The 14398-nt window shown below is 41.3% G+C and overlaps 1 protein-coding gene across 1 annotated transcript in view; it reads right to left on the bottom strand.

Annotated features, from left to right (window-relative positions):
* LMTK2 (lemur tyrosine kinase 2) overlaps nt 1-14155 on the bottom strand; it is a 68665-nt gene extending 54510 nt beyond the window's left edge. Inside the window, exon 1 of the mRNA XM_061599179.1 lies at nt 13690-14155. Coding sequence (XP_061455163.1) covers nt 13690-13822 — 133 coding nt within the window. The 5' untranslated portion in view covers nt 13823-14155. The remainder of the gene's footprint in view (nt 1-13689) is intronic.
* Between the last annotated feature and the right edge of the window lie 243 nt (nt 14156-14398).

Raw genomic sequence — 14398 nt, 5'->3', positions numbered from 1 at the left:
CTTATGCATGTTTACTCAGAAATAAGTTTCATTTTCTCCAAGGCTTACTACCTCATAAATGTGTTGCAGCCTCAGTCAGCCATTTTACTGGATTAGTAAACACATAAAATCACACAGCTGTCTCTCACACAACCTTGTCAGTCACTTTCAGCAACCTGTTGTGAAGTTCGTTCAAACCACAGACTAATTTAATATACTTTGGCAATTAGGCTGAATCTCTGGCTCAATGAAGACATCACACTAAGCCATTGCTTCTGCTACATGCAATTTAGAACCCAAACCATGATTTGAGCTTCCAAATATATAACAAGAAAATTATGGTTCAAAGATGTCAAGTCGACGTAATCTTTCATAATCTGAACAGCACTCAAGGTTCATAAATTCATTTCCAACATCATGGTGCTGCAGCTTCTGACAGAAGGCTGCAAGCTTTTGGTTTGCCATGCCCAGCAATTGTTAACATATGCCAGGGTTTGCAACTTTGAGCCATGGTTCACAGGTCTGGTTTGACAATTCAGATATCAGACCAAAAGAGAGTCAATCCTTGACCACAGCTTAATGTATTATCTGAACTGAGCCCAAGAGCTGCTGAACTGGCACTCACTCCAGCTTCCACTTGACTATGGAGCATTACACTTACGGATAAGTTACATAAAACTCTAGCTGACAATGTCTATAAGGTAGCAAATGCAAAATAGCAAGGACTTTTACTTGAAAACACACCATGTTTTGAAGACAATCATGTTGCTTTATTATTATTATTTTACACAACCAATATAAATACTGCAATATCTTCAGGTCTCCTGCCCAAATCCACTGAAGTCAGACACGCAGAGGAGTGTTTTTCTTTAGTAGATTTAATGGAAAATTTCAATTCAGATTGCTTCATGAATCAGTTTACAGATTACACAGGATTCAGCTTCATTACTAGGATTAGCAAGGCACGACTACACTGCACTAAGACGTTGTCACAGCAACTAGACACACCTCCTTACTGATGTTAAGTAAAGATGAGTGGGCACCCTATTTGTGTGGACTGAGTGTCACTGCAGGGAGCACACATACAGACAAGCACTCCTTCTCAGAGGGATAGTGAGAGCCCGTTGAGACTGCTGGCGCCACCTTCTACGAGTCTGGGGAGAGGGTGACTGGATCATCTCAGTGAGGTCCTCCCCAACAGGAGGGTGGCTGCACAGTGGCAATGGCGGAGCAGGAAAAGGAAGGGGGTGAAAGGTAGGCAGAGAAACATCTTCCTGCCTGGGATGGGGATCCTCACTGGTAACTAGATCTATAGGCTACAGCGCAAGAGCTTGCAGACTGTCACTGCCTAGAGAGTGGGAGCTTGCAGACTCCTGCATGCCTGAAGACACATCACTGATGTTTCCTTCCCACTCAAAGTCCTACGCCTCCTCTTTGTTCTCACTGCCCCATGCCTGTTCTGTGAGGCTCATGACATCAGGGCGAGCTAAGCATTTAGGTCACAAAAGTATTTTATAATCTTTAACCACAAGCAACCACAATAGCAGCTACGAAAACCACAGAAGAGCTGATGCTCATTTTCACTTCTGCTTTCCTGATTCCTGTGAACAGACACAAACATCGGAAGAATCAGGTCAATTTTTCTTCTTCAATACAATGAATTTTCTGTAACCGCACTATCAAAGACAGAATGAAAAAAAAGAAAGGTTAAGAAGTCCCTGCATAGCAGCTAAGAAAACAATCTAGACAAAAAGCAGAAATCCGACCTGCAACATAGCTAGCAAAATGCAGCTGAAGGAAGCCTTCAGTATTGTAACTTGCAAAAATATAAGTTACCAGGATAAGACAGCTCCTATCCTTGCTATGCCCATATATAGGACCAACACTGGACCAACTTAAGAGTCCTAGCAAATGATCACAAGGAGAATTTGGGGAACTGCTATTCTCTGTCAAAGCAACTGTTCTCCTTGCCCAACAAACAGCTGGGCAGAAAATTGAAAAGTGATTATTGCCAAGCCAAACAGCACATCCCACTTAGGTGGAAACCAGGGCTGTGGAGTCAGAGTCGTGGAGTTGGAGTCGGGAGCAATTTTGGGTGGAGTTGGGAGCAATTTTGGGTGGAGTCGGAGTCGGAAGAAATGTACCGACTCCAACTTCCAAATAAATTTTGATTGACGAGAAGCAATTTTGGGTGGAGTCAGAGTCGGACAGTAGAAAAATAGAGGAGTCGGAGTCAAAGGTTTGGCGTACCGACTCCACAGCCCTGGTGGAAACTTGATTTGTAATCTGCCCTATTTCACAAGCTTGGAGCAAATAATGCATTAAAAACAAAGCCATCCACAAGAATAAATAAAACTGTACATTTATTGAAACGTGACTCTCATGCTACTCTATTCCATATTTTCTGGAATATGCTCAGAATTTGACTTTGATGAGTCTCCTGGAATATTTCCATTAATTGCTTCACTGCATCCCTAAACTGATGCAGAGATGGTAAACCAAAGAAGCACCCTGTATTAACGCAAAGTAACCTTGCACCTACAGACACAAACTTGCATTGTTCATAAAATAAAGAACAAATGAACTCTCTAAATACAGAAATGGGAATATTATTGCCCAGAAAATTTAAGCCCACTTCAATTTCCACATTCAGTTTTCAGCATGTCCATTTCGTAACAGACAACATCCAAAGAGATGTGTGCATGAATACATGCTGGATAGTCACAGCCAATCATGGCTCCTTAGTATATTGCCATCCATGTTTATAAAAGCACATGGTCCTCCTAACATTGCAATAACCACAAAGCACACAGCAGTTTCTATTCTCAATGAAAGAAGAGATTGAGAACCTCCTCTGCAGCAGTATATTGCAGACTCTTGACTTTGCGCAACAGAAAATAATGTTACTGTTGGCTGGGAGGCAGGAGAAGCAGCTTTAAATAGCTTCTCATTGTGTGGCTTTGATTAACAAACTCCCCTCAGGTTTGCTGCAAGAACTACTGGGGGGAAATTAAAGCCTTTGTAAATGAAAAAGATTTGACAGTCTGCAGTAGAGTTTCAAGATAATCATACTTTGTACATGAACATTTTTGGTAAATTATATGAGATACAGTGATTACAATACAAAAGAGTTAGCTTTCAATATACGTGTATTATGTATAAGAAAACAATTCTTCTGTATACTGGGAGGAGGATGAATTAATGTGCCAACTCTAACCTAACTCCAGTAATTATCCTAGCAATACAGTATATAGCCCCAGTTCAGGTGTAGCAGAAATAAGTCTGTCCAAGCCTTCTACTTACACACTATCCCCTTCCCATCTTTCATGCAACACAGGAGAAGATTCAACTATCCCGCTTTTGAAATGTAGGGAATGGTGGTTTGCGTACATTGTGAACTTTACATTACAGTGTGAGAACAAGTCAAAATCTGAAACTACAGACTTATCCTGACTTGTTATCACAAACCATAGTTTAAATAAGCCACTGTTACCTGAGTTTGGACATCTCAGGAAATTGTGGATAGTTCAGAAGTGGCACATAAAAGAATCATAGAATAGTAGAGTTGGAAGGGGTCTATAAGGCCATCGAGTCCAACCCACTGCTCAATGTAGGAATCCAGAAGGAAGGGGGGAAGTATGTGGGTCCAAGCTCAGGAAGGCTTATTCATGTTCAAAGAAACCATGGTTACATTAGAACTGGTCCATAATATTACAAATATTATTTGCTCCTTAATCACATTCACAGAAATATTTGAGCTGTACATACCCCTCATTTTAAAGTTGTACATGAGATGCACATAGACCTCAGCATCACCTTTAAGCTGAACCAAGGATGGCCTCCTAATTACATCAATATCTTCATGCCATGTCTAAATAGCAAGGGCATAGAAAGAGATTCTCAGCAGCTATGTAACAGGTGTGGAACTCTCAGCAGCTCCAGCCAGCATGACCATTGGTCAGGGATTATGGGAGTTGTAGTCCAGCAACACCAGGAGGGCCATAGGGTCCCCATCCTTGCTATAAGATTTACCGTTTGGACTGGTTTTTAATAGCCATATCCAAGTCCTTCTAATCAGTTTTTAATATAGAACATTGTGAACTGAATATTTTACAGTTCATGTTGTGGGTTTTAAATCTTATTGTTGAAATGGGCTGAAATAATTCAAGTTGGCAGAAGTCTTAAAAAAGAAATCTAGAGAGCCAATTCTGAGTAATTAAGCCTACACTGTATCATGAGTTAGATGTACATGGGAGGGGAAAAAGTAAGCTTAAACTATACAATCAAATAGAAGTGGCCGAGAATACATGCAAAGTGGAGCAGCACAGAGGAGGAAAAAAGATTATACAGACAGTAAGCAGGAAGGGACTCTGCAGTGTACAATGAATGCCAAGCCCAAGATGAAAGTCACAGTAAAGGAAGAACACCACATTGAACTCAAGTGCAGTGGGTCATAGCAGTTACATACATCTAAAATCTGGAGAGAAGCCACCCAAAACCGTCAAGGCCTGTAACACAAAGAATAGGGATAACTTTGCTTTTAGCATGACATGAACGTGTTGTTTGAGAGACTATAAGCCCCACTGCACATCTGATGCTGCACCTTGGACAACAGACTGTGGGTGCATAAGTGAGTTTAGATGAGAAAGTAACACTTGGGAAAGAATTACTAATGATAAAAGATCTACTGCTTCTGGACCTGTGTTCCCCTTCTTACAGTTTATCTTACAAAACACAACTTTCTATCAGTTGTCGTTTACAATACAATATACTGTGTAGAATACACATTCTCATCATGTAAAGCAGGGGTAGCCAACACAGTGCCCTCTAGGTATCTTTGAACTACAACTCCCATCATCCCTGACCACTGGCCATGCTGGATGGTGCTTGATGGGATTTGGGGTCCAACAACATTGGGAGGGCACCATGTTGGCTACTCTATTGTAAAGTAGTGTCTGCTCAGCTATTCCATTGATTCTTCCTACATTTAATGGTTATCAGAGAAGGGCTGTTCTTCAATGAGGAGCACATACTTGGCATGTAGAAAGTTCCAGATTTAATTCCTGTCACCTCCAGGTAGGACAGGTGAAGACTCCTATGTGAACCACTGGAGATCCGCATCAGTCAGTAAACAATACAGAATTAGATAGACAATAGTCTGACTCAGTAAAGAACAACTTCCTATATTCTTAGCACTTCCATCTCTTATTCCCTTTCCCACCAACCACCAATAATCTACTTCACTGTCCCTTGGTATTCTTGCACCTCCACGTTTGTTTCAAAATCCCTTCGTAAGACTCTTCGTGCTGCACCTTTGAACCTCTGACTGGGGAGACTTTAAAGGGCAGCACTGGGAAGGGGAAACAGTTTCTATTGAATGGAAACCACTTCCCCCTCCTTGAGCAAGGCACACTCCTACTTGTCATCAGCTGATGGGTGGCTGGGAGCACACCTTGATCCAGCAAAGGAACAATTGGCATCTCACTTTAAGCTCCGGGTTGTTCCTTTGAAGTCCTGCCCTTACTTGCCCCACACCTGATGTCATGTATGACATCGGGTGTAGGACAGGTGGCCATGGCTTCCCGAAAACAGACTCACAAGACAAATGGGGAAGTACGGCAAGCCAAGTCTGGCCCATGAGCTGGAGGTTCCTCACTTCTGTTCTAGACTGAGTGTGTAATATTACTCTTCATCTTCCTCTTACAGACTGTGCTTTTTGCATACCAATGGGAAAGCTCTCTGCACAAGTTTAGAGGCATACTGCTACTTCAACTATTCCAAAGATTTCTTCTGTTTCCAGAGTTCTTCACAGCAACTCTACCATCCATCTTCTCCATAATCAAACCTTTCTGGGAACTCTCTCGGGATCACTTCAGATGGATCAGTTACCCATTAATAAAACTTGGGTGATTCCCAAATACAACACTAAAAGCTTTATATATATATTTCTTGTAGTGCAGACACCACACACACACCAGCTAGAATGTGCATTTGGTTTTAACACAGCTTTTTTATTTCTATTCCACATTACAGCACACGTACACACTATACAAGAAGGCTCAAAGGTGCTTTTCTGTGTCATGTGAAAGTGCCCTTTGACCACCTGGTTTGAGCAGACTTTCCCTGTCATTTTGAACTGAGATTCTAATTCACTTCCGTGACTGTAAATACTGACTCTGGTAGACCAGATGAAAAGAAGAATGAGGTTTTTCTACCTTTAAAAATAGTGTATCAGAGGAAATTTCAACAGGTACGGCTTCTTTCCCTCACACACAACATTCTGAACCAGCTGAGGGAACTGTCATACAGAAGTGAGAGAAGCTATACCTGCTGAAATACTCTCTGCTAAATCCATTAAAGGGATTGCAACCTTGTCCTCCTTCACATCTGATCACCATTGTACCAAACCAGAAGAGTGACAATTTTTCTAGATTAAACCAATGGAAGTTATATTTGCAGCTCAGTCCCATGCATGTATACTTGGAAGGAAGTCCCACTTTGTTCAATGGGGCTCACTCCCACTGCCCAAGTAAATGTGTGCAGAATTGTAGCCTTAGTGTCAATATGCTGATAACACTCAACTCTATCTCTCCCTTCCATCTGATGGCAAGGTAGGACTGCTCATCCTAAACCGGTGCCTGAAGGGCTGGATGTGGGCAAACAAACTGAAACTTAATCCAGACAAGACGGAAGTGTTGCTGGCCAAGGGAAAAACTGCCCCAGGGATAGGGTTGCAACCTATCTGGATGGGGTTGCACTCCCCTTGAAAGAGCAGGTCCTCAGTTTGGGAGTTCTTCTGGATCCTGCCCTGCTGCTGGAATATCAGGTGGCTATGGTAGCCAGGGGTGCTTTTGGCTATCTCAAAATGGTCAACCAGCTGCGTCCGTTCCTGGAAGTTCCACGGTGACACATGCATTGTTGACATTGAGGCTTGATTACTTAACGCTCTCTACGTGGGGCTGCCTTTGAAAATGATTCGGAAACTACAGTTCGTCCAAAATGCAGCAGCCACAATGTTAACTGGAGTGTGGCACAGGGCGCATATCACCCCTGTGCTTTATCGACTCCAATGGCTCCCAATTTGTTTCCGAGCCCAATTCAAAGTGCTGGTTTTGACCTTTAAAGCCCTAAACAGCCTTGGACCAGTGTACTTAAGGGACTGTTTACATCCATATGTTCCTACCCTGGATTTAAGATCATCTGCCTCTGGTCTCCTCTGTGTGCCTAGAATGAAAGAAGTTAGATTGACAGGCATGCGGGAGAGAGCTTTTTCAATTGTGGCTTCCAGACTTTGGAATTCTCTGCCCCAAGAAGCCCGTTTTGCTCCTTCCCTGATGGTCTTCTGGAAACTTGTAAAAAACTATTTTGTTCTGGAGAGCCTTTGGTTGGGACTGACAGGTCAGCCTCACACTGTTTAAAGTTTTTTATCTTTTATTTTTATCTTTTAAGTTCTTTTATTCTCACTCTTTTATATGTGCATGCACATATATACTTGTATGTATGTTTGTGTGTGTGTGCATAATGCATTTTATGTATGTGTATGCATAATGCATTTTGTGTATTTTAATAGTATTTTATGCATTTTAATCTACTGTAATGTTTGTGTTTTTATTGTGTATTTTATTATATATGCGTGCTATTTTATTGTAGCCGCCCTGAGTGCCCTATTGCAGGGTAGAAGGGTGGAATAGATATATTTTAAATAAAATAAAATAAATAATAAACAAATAGCATAGGGAATATTTGTTTTGGTTTTTTAAAAAACATTTTTATTGAATGAAATTTCATATAACAATAACATAACACAACCCCATACTCACAACCCCAAAACTCCTCATTATGTAAAGCAAATACAATTCCCGATGATTACAGTAAGAGATCAACAATGAGCATAAGCACTAAGTCAACCCATTACCCGGAATTATGTCTAACCAAAATGTTTGTTGTGACAATGGTGGCAATATCATTCCACCTTTCTGTACCACATATTCAATAAAAGGATACCAGACATCTTTAAAAGTCTCTTTTATCTTCACCCCTCTTTAATGACCAATTGCTCTCAGTGAACTTTTCTGCTAATGCTAAAGCCCACTCTTTTCCCCACCAACCTGCCATTGTAAAGGGAGATGAGTATTTCCAATGATGTGCTACTTCAACCCAAGCAGCTGCTAAAAAAACAAAATGATTTTTTTATGGGTAAGGCTCAGAAGCTCATCTGGAAATATACAGATTAAGGCAAGCCCTGGGTCCATTGGGATAAGTACAACTGAGAAGACCTCCTGAAACACCCATTGCCAAAAGGTTTGGACCACAGGACACAACCACCACGTATGAAACTCCCAAGCAGCCCACATTCCCTCCAACAATCAGATGATAGAGAAGCATTAATCCAATGCAATTTGACAGGTGTACAATACCACCTATAAATCAGTTTAAGCATTGTTTATCGCAATCTGGCAGAGACTGTTTTCATGGCAGGCTAACTCCAAATAGCATTCCATGTTCCTTTTGAGATTTCCATCCCAAGATCCACCTACCAAAGTTCCCATAGGGTATCAAGTATCCCCTCATTCTTAATAAGGAAGGTGTTGTAAGGCATAGAGATCACCCGTTCAGACTACCACTTTGCATATGAAGTTTTTCAAACTGAGTTAAACCTTGAACAGAGCCATGCACACGTAAATATGTTTGACAAAGCATGCCTATTTGCCTGGCTTGAATCCACCCTAAAAGAATGGGAAGCAAACCAGCCTGCAATTGGGCTTTCATAAGTGGGATTCCATTAGCAACAAGGTCCAATACCCTATACAGACTATGAGCAGCCCAATGTCGATATTGTTGAAATTTAAAGTTATCCCTAAACCTAGAATGATACAAAAAGGGCAACAATGGAGATTTATGAGAAGCTAGAACTTTCACCTACAATTTCCAAACAGTGAGGGGAAAATGTGTAAAAAAACAAAAAAAATATCAGGAAACAGACAGCAGCCCAATTTTGTCAGTTTCAAGATAAATGCACTTCCTATTTCTTTATGGACACAAGAAGCTCTGAATGTATTCGAAGTGAAAGCTACTGTCCAGCTACTGTGCATCATGCTTCCCTACTATTACTTACACACACCCCTAACCACCACCTGAAACACAACTGGATGTTACTCATCTCAAACTGAGATATCCCCCTTCTGTCAAGGAGAGTGATCCGCTGTGCTTTTTACATTGGCAAATGTTTTGTGCCTATGTTGCATTCTTAGTCCACAAACCTTACATCGATACCCTCAACAGAGGTCTGGAGGAAGTTTTGCTGGAAGCAACTAAAAGAGCCCAATTGCTTGGGAAAAAATATGGGGGAAAGGCCATCTGTATCAACAAAAAATGTATCTTTAATTTCCAGTGCGCTTCCAACAGTCTTGCCCAATGACAATTCTATAGCCTGAGCAGTTATAACACATTAACAGTCTGAGAAATATACACACACTACAGATTTTTTGGGGGCAAAACAGATCCAACTGTCTTACTTTCCTGTGAAGCAATTTGTCCCTTGAGAAACATTGGTTTTCGACTTCCGGGAAGGGTGACTTCGCTTGTGCCTGCTTTTGGGACGGGCTCCCGCCTCAAAAGAAGCTTATTCAGATATAAATCAGTCAGAACATTTTTTTTTTGACTGATGAAATTTCTCCCGGGCAGGGAGAAACGTAGAGATCAACCTCAAAAGCCTGTTTTTGTTGGGAGGACTGGATTTCATTAATTTATGAGATAAGGTCCAGCCAACAATGCCGGACGGACTTTCTAACAAGCTCTATCTGCTTAAGCGATACGTTTATCTTTTCTTTAAAGAGAGAACGGACTAACAGGCAAGCACCCTTCTTTCTATTATTTTTTTTACTTGGTTTAAATTGTTACAGCAAAAGGAGATTTGTCAGATTGATCGGCTTTGGACAACTTCTGGGTGAGATATAACTCTTTTCTGTTATTCACGAAATTAACAGCTTATCTGTGTTTCTGTCGCAAAAAGCTGTCCTGGAAGTGCATTCTAAAGATAATAAACAGAAGAGGGATTTCTATTCCTGATTTCTACTCCGAGGAATATTATATTGTCTGGGACTATTCTCTTTTTGGTCTATTTTATTTTGACGAATCTGCTTCTTCACGACGCCACTAACTGTTTTGATGCTGGGAACTAAATTTGTTTTGCATTCTTGAACATAGAGAGATAAGGCAGGTTGCTCTGTTTATACTGTGATGTCATCAAGCCTGGAATATTAACCCAATTGTTGCTGAAATAAGAAGTGGTTCTTCTTTTTTTGTTTTGCTTTGTTTTCGTGGTTTTAAAAATGGCAATCAAGAAAGTGGCTGAGAATCTGGAAGTAACTATGTTTCAGAAAATAATGGATGAGATTGAGATAACGAAACAAACCCTGCGACAGGGTAGTAAGGAGCTGAAAATTGAACTGAGCAAAATGACGCAGGAGCTTAAAGAAATAGGGGATCCTGTGAGAGAGGAGAATGAGATCAGAGATGAGAAAAGAAAAAATAAAGGGAAGATACAAGCCCTGGAGATTGGAACAAATGTGGAATTGGAAAAAGATCTGGAGTTTATGGATTTTAGAAATAAAATCTACTGTTTGGAATTTAACGTTATCTCTGAAGAAATTAATGAAGATATTAGAGATAAAGTTATCAATGGCTTGGATAATCTTCTGGACTGGAATGATGTGATGGAGCTTGATATAGAGAAAATCTATGGAATTAACTGCAGCCATGTGACAATGGAAAAACTCTTAAGAGATGAGCCAGTGCATTTTGTAAAAAAGAAGAACACAGATATGACTTTACAACAGTATTTCAGCAACTTATTCAGAATGGATGGCAAGAAAATATTTGGGATAGAGGAAATTCCCATCAGACTCTTATTATATGACTATGGCTACAACAGCAAGATTATTATGGAATACTGATAATGGAAGATTGGACACTGAAATTACTGGACTTAACAGGACTATTGAAGATGGAAGATGGAACTAATAGGGATAATGGAATAATGGCTATTGAAATTATTGGACCTAACAGATTCTGATGAGATGGATTAATCGAAATGTTTATTTGGACTATGGTTATGACAATAAGATTATTATAATTATTAACGAGATGGATTAATTGACATGTTTATTTGGAGAAAAATTGATAGATATATTTCTTAAAGAATTGAAACCTCTCTTTGACTTTTTGTGGAAAGAATAAAGTAATGTTTATGAGATTTGATGATTAATTAAGATAACTACTGGAGGAAAGTGATTTTATAATATGATTTAAGAGACAGGATTGTTATATATTGTAGACCTATAACTGATTTGATATGTGACAAATGGGAAGTCAACATTTTATTTTTTTTGTTTAATCATTTTTGTTTTGTTTTGTTTTTTGTCTTTGAATGTTTTATGATTTTGTTTTCTATGTCTTATGAAAATTTGAATAAAAATTATTGTAAAAAAAAAAAGAGAAACATTGGTTTTCAAGACACCACTGGGAATTACTTCTTTACATAACATTAACTGAATTATAAAAATTACATCCATGAGATGTGGTGATAGCCAGTAACTGTTCCCAAGGATGGCTTTAAAAGGATTACACAAATTCATAAAGGTTAGGTCTATCAGCAGATTCAGAGGACTGACTATCAATTGCTGGGGGACAAACATCATTGTTGTCTTTATGTCCATTTTGAAGGCTTTTCAGAAAGACCTCAGAACTACTAGAATCAGGATGCTGGACCAGAAGGACCCTTAGTCTGATCCATCATAGCCGCTCTTAAGTTATGTTCTTAAATACACTTTGTCATCTATACAATAAGAACTAGCACACAAAAAATTTTTTCCAAGAAAAGGAAATTCCTTATTCGTATGGAGGAAATTTAATTATGGTTATCTATGAAAACTGGTGGTCACATATATTGAGATCTCTCAGGTACACAGAGATGGACAAAGTGCCTTATTGCATCTGAAAAACTAACAATATTTATTATTCATGTATTGCATTTTTATCCCACCTTTCTCCAAGGAGTTCAAAGTGGCATACATCATTCCCCCCTCCTCATTTAATCCCCACAACAACCCTGTGAGGTAGGTTTAGACTGAGAGGCAGTGACTGGCCCAAGATCACACAGTGAGCTTCATGGCTGAGTGTGAATCCGAACCCTGGTCTCCCAACATTCTAACTACACCACACTGGCAATTTTCATGAATTTTCACTACATCAGAGGTATGAATCGTTATTTCTAGCTGGTTGATATTCATGTACCAACATACATTAGTAGTAGAAAAATGTAAATGGGGCCAAATGGCCATGAAATACAAGAGGCACATTAGGTCTGCAATACTTTTACACAATGTTCACGTCTGCATAGAAAATAAGCATGGTGGTTGTTCAAAACAGCAGCAACTGACAATATAACCTTCCTTTTAGCTCCGGTTTTTTATTAATGTCTGTGTGTGAATGCACACACATCTGTATCTCTCAGTGACTCTCTCTTATATCTATTACTATTATGATTTTATTATTTATCATTATTTATTTATTATTATTTATTTATTTATTATTTAATTTGTATCCCGCCCTTCCTCTCAGCAGTTAGTCACTTTTCTCATCAAAGCAGCTTACATAAACAAAGACAAAGCATTTCCAACATTCTTCTCTCTCCCTCTGTTTCCCCATTACTTTGTACATTACATTGTAACCTCTCCTCAGGAGCAAGGACTTTTCTACATTATCTATGTAACTCTGTAAGGTACCACGTACATCAACAGTGAGGTATAAATAATGACATACACAGAGCCAAAGTGGTTTGTGGATGAGTGTTGGACTAGGCCTGAGGAGCCCCAAGTTCACACTTCCATTCAGTCACAATACTCACTGAGTCTGTGGCGCCATCAGGACAGGCCCTTGGGGGCAAAGGCTAGGGCCCCTCTCAGCAGAATGAGGAGGGCCCCCAAGTTCAGCAGGCTTAGCTTACCATATTTTGAAGTAAGTGAAGCAATATGTTATCATCTAAAGAAAAGCCACCCCCCCCAATAACACAATTAACTCCAAAGTTTAAAGTTGCCTAACTGCACTGGGTAAACTTGCGTCAGTCACTTTTAGCCTAGCCTACCTCATAAGGTTGTTGTGAAGATAAAATAGGGGAGGGAGAGATAGAGTATGCTGCCTTGGGTTCACTGGAGGAAGGGCAGAAGAAGGAAAATAATTATATATATGCAACACACACAGCCCACTAACAGGGTGGGCCTACAGTCACTCCCCCCAAAAAAGCCACAACCTTCAGTGTTTAAGGTGTCACAAGGCACTCCCAGGCACTTCCCAATCTCCCAAGTCTCACACTGTCTCAGTTTTTACACAGAGAGCTGTGAATTAGTCACATACACACTATATCTTTAAAGTACCCCCCCCAATGAACCCTGGGAAGTGTATTGTTAAAGGTGCTGGGAATTGTAGCTCTGGGAACTAGAGTTCCCAGGATTCTCTGGGGAGTGCTTTAAAAGTATGGCGTATACACAGCCGCCCTACGTAAAGAGTCGCCCCATGAAAAATAATGGGGCTTGACTCAACCTTTAACAACTTAAGCCCCACTGCTGTCAGTGGGACTACCCTAAATACGAGCAAAGTCTGGGTCCAAACCCGATATTGCCCCCTCCCCCCCTTCCTTCCCGGGTTCCTCACCAGCAACTGCTTGCGGAAGTGGGGCCGCTTCGCCGCCGCCCAGCAACAGGAAGAGGAGTCCGAGCCCGAGGGACAGAAGCCGGTCCAGCCGTCCGCTGGCCCCTCGGAACCGCCGCCGGCGCCTACCCCGCATCCCGCCCGGGCACCACCGCCCTCCACGAGGGGCTCTCGCCGAGTCCTCAGCGCCGCCCGCGGCCAGGCCTCTCGGCACCCACTGCGACTCCCCTCAGTCCGCGCGGCTCGCCTGTTCCCGGCATTGGTCCCGCCAAAATAATAGTAATAACAATAAAAAGAGAGGAAGAGGGAAATCCCACCCCCCTCGGCTTCCCTTACACAGCCCAGCCAACCACATCGGCGGCAGCAGCAACGACAGCTGGCCTCGCCGCCGCCATCTTCCGGGCTACCTGAGGGTGAGGCGGGACGCAGGAGAAGATTAGTACGCCTCTGCGCCAACCGACGCCAAGTCCGCTCCCGAGAAGGCGGCTGTACCACGGAGTTAGGAAGGGCCTGGCTTGAGCCGTCCCGATTGACAGCCAAGCTTGGCCAATCGGATTCTCTATCGGCTGTCCTTTCTGAGGCGAGCGCAGAAGTTAGGGAGAGAAATGGGCGGGTTTGCTATGAGATTGGCAGAGGCAATTTGCGAGGATCCTTGCAAGGATTTTACCTGCAGTAACATGAAGAGAGATGCCTCAATAGTTCCCAAAATCTG

This window comes from Rhineura floridana, chromosome 17 (assembly GCF_030035675.1).
Source record: "Rhineura floridana isolate rRhiFlo1 chromosome 17, rRhiFlo1.hap2, whole genome shotgun sequence".
Classification (NCBI taxonomy): Eukaryota; Metazoa; Chordata; class Lepidosauria; order Squamata; family Rhineuridae; genus Rhineura; species Rhineura floridana.
This window is presented reverse-complemented; position numbering and strand designations above follow the sequence as displayed.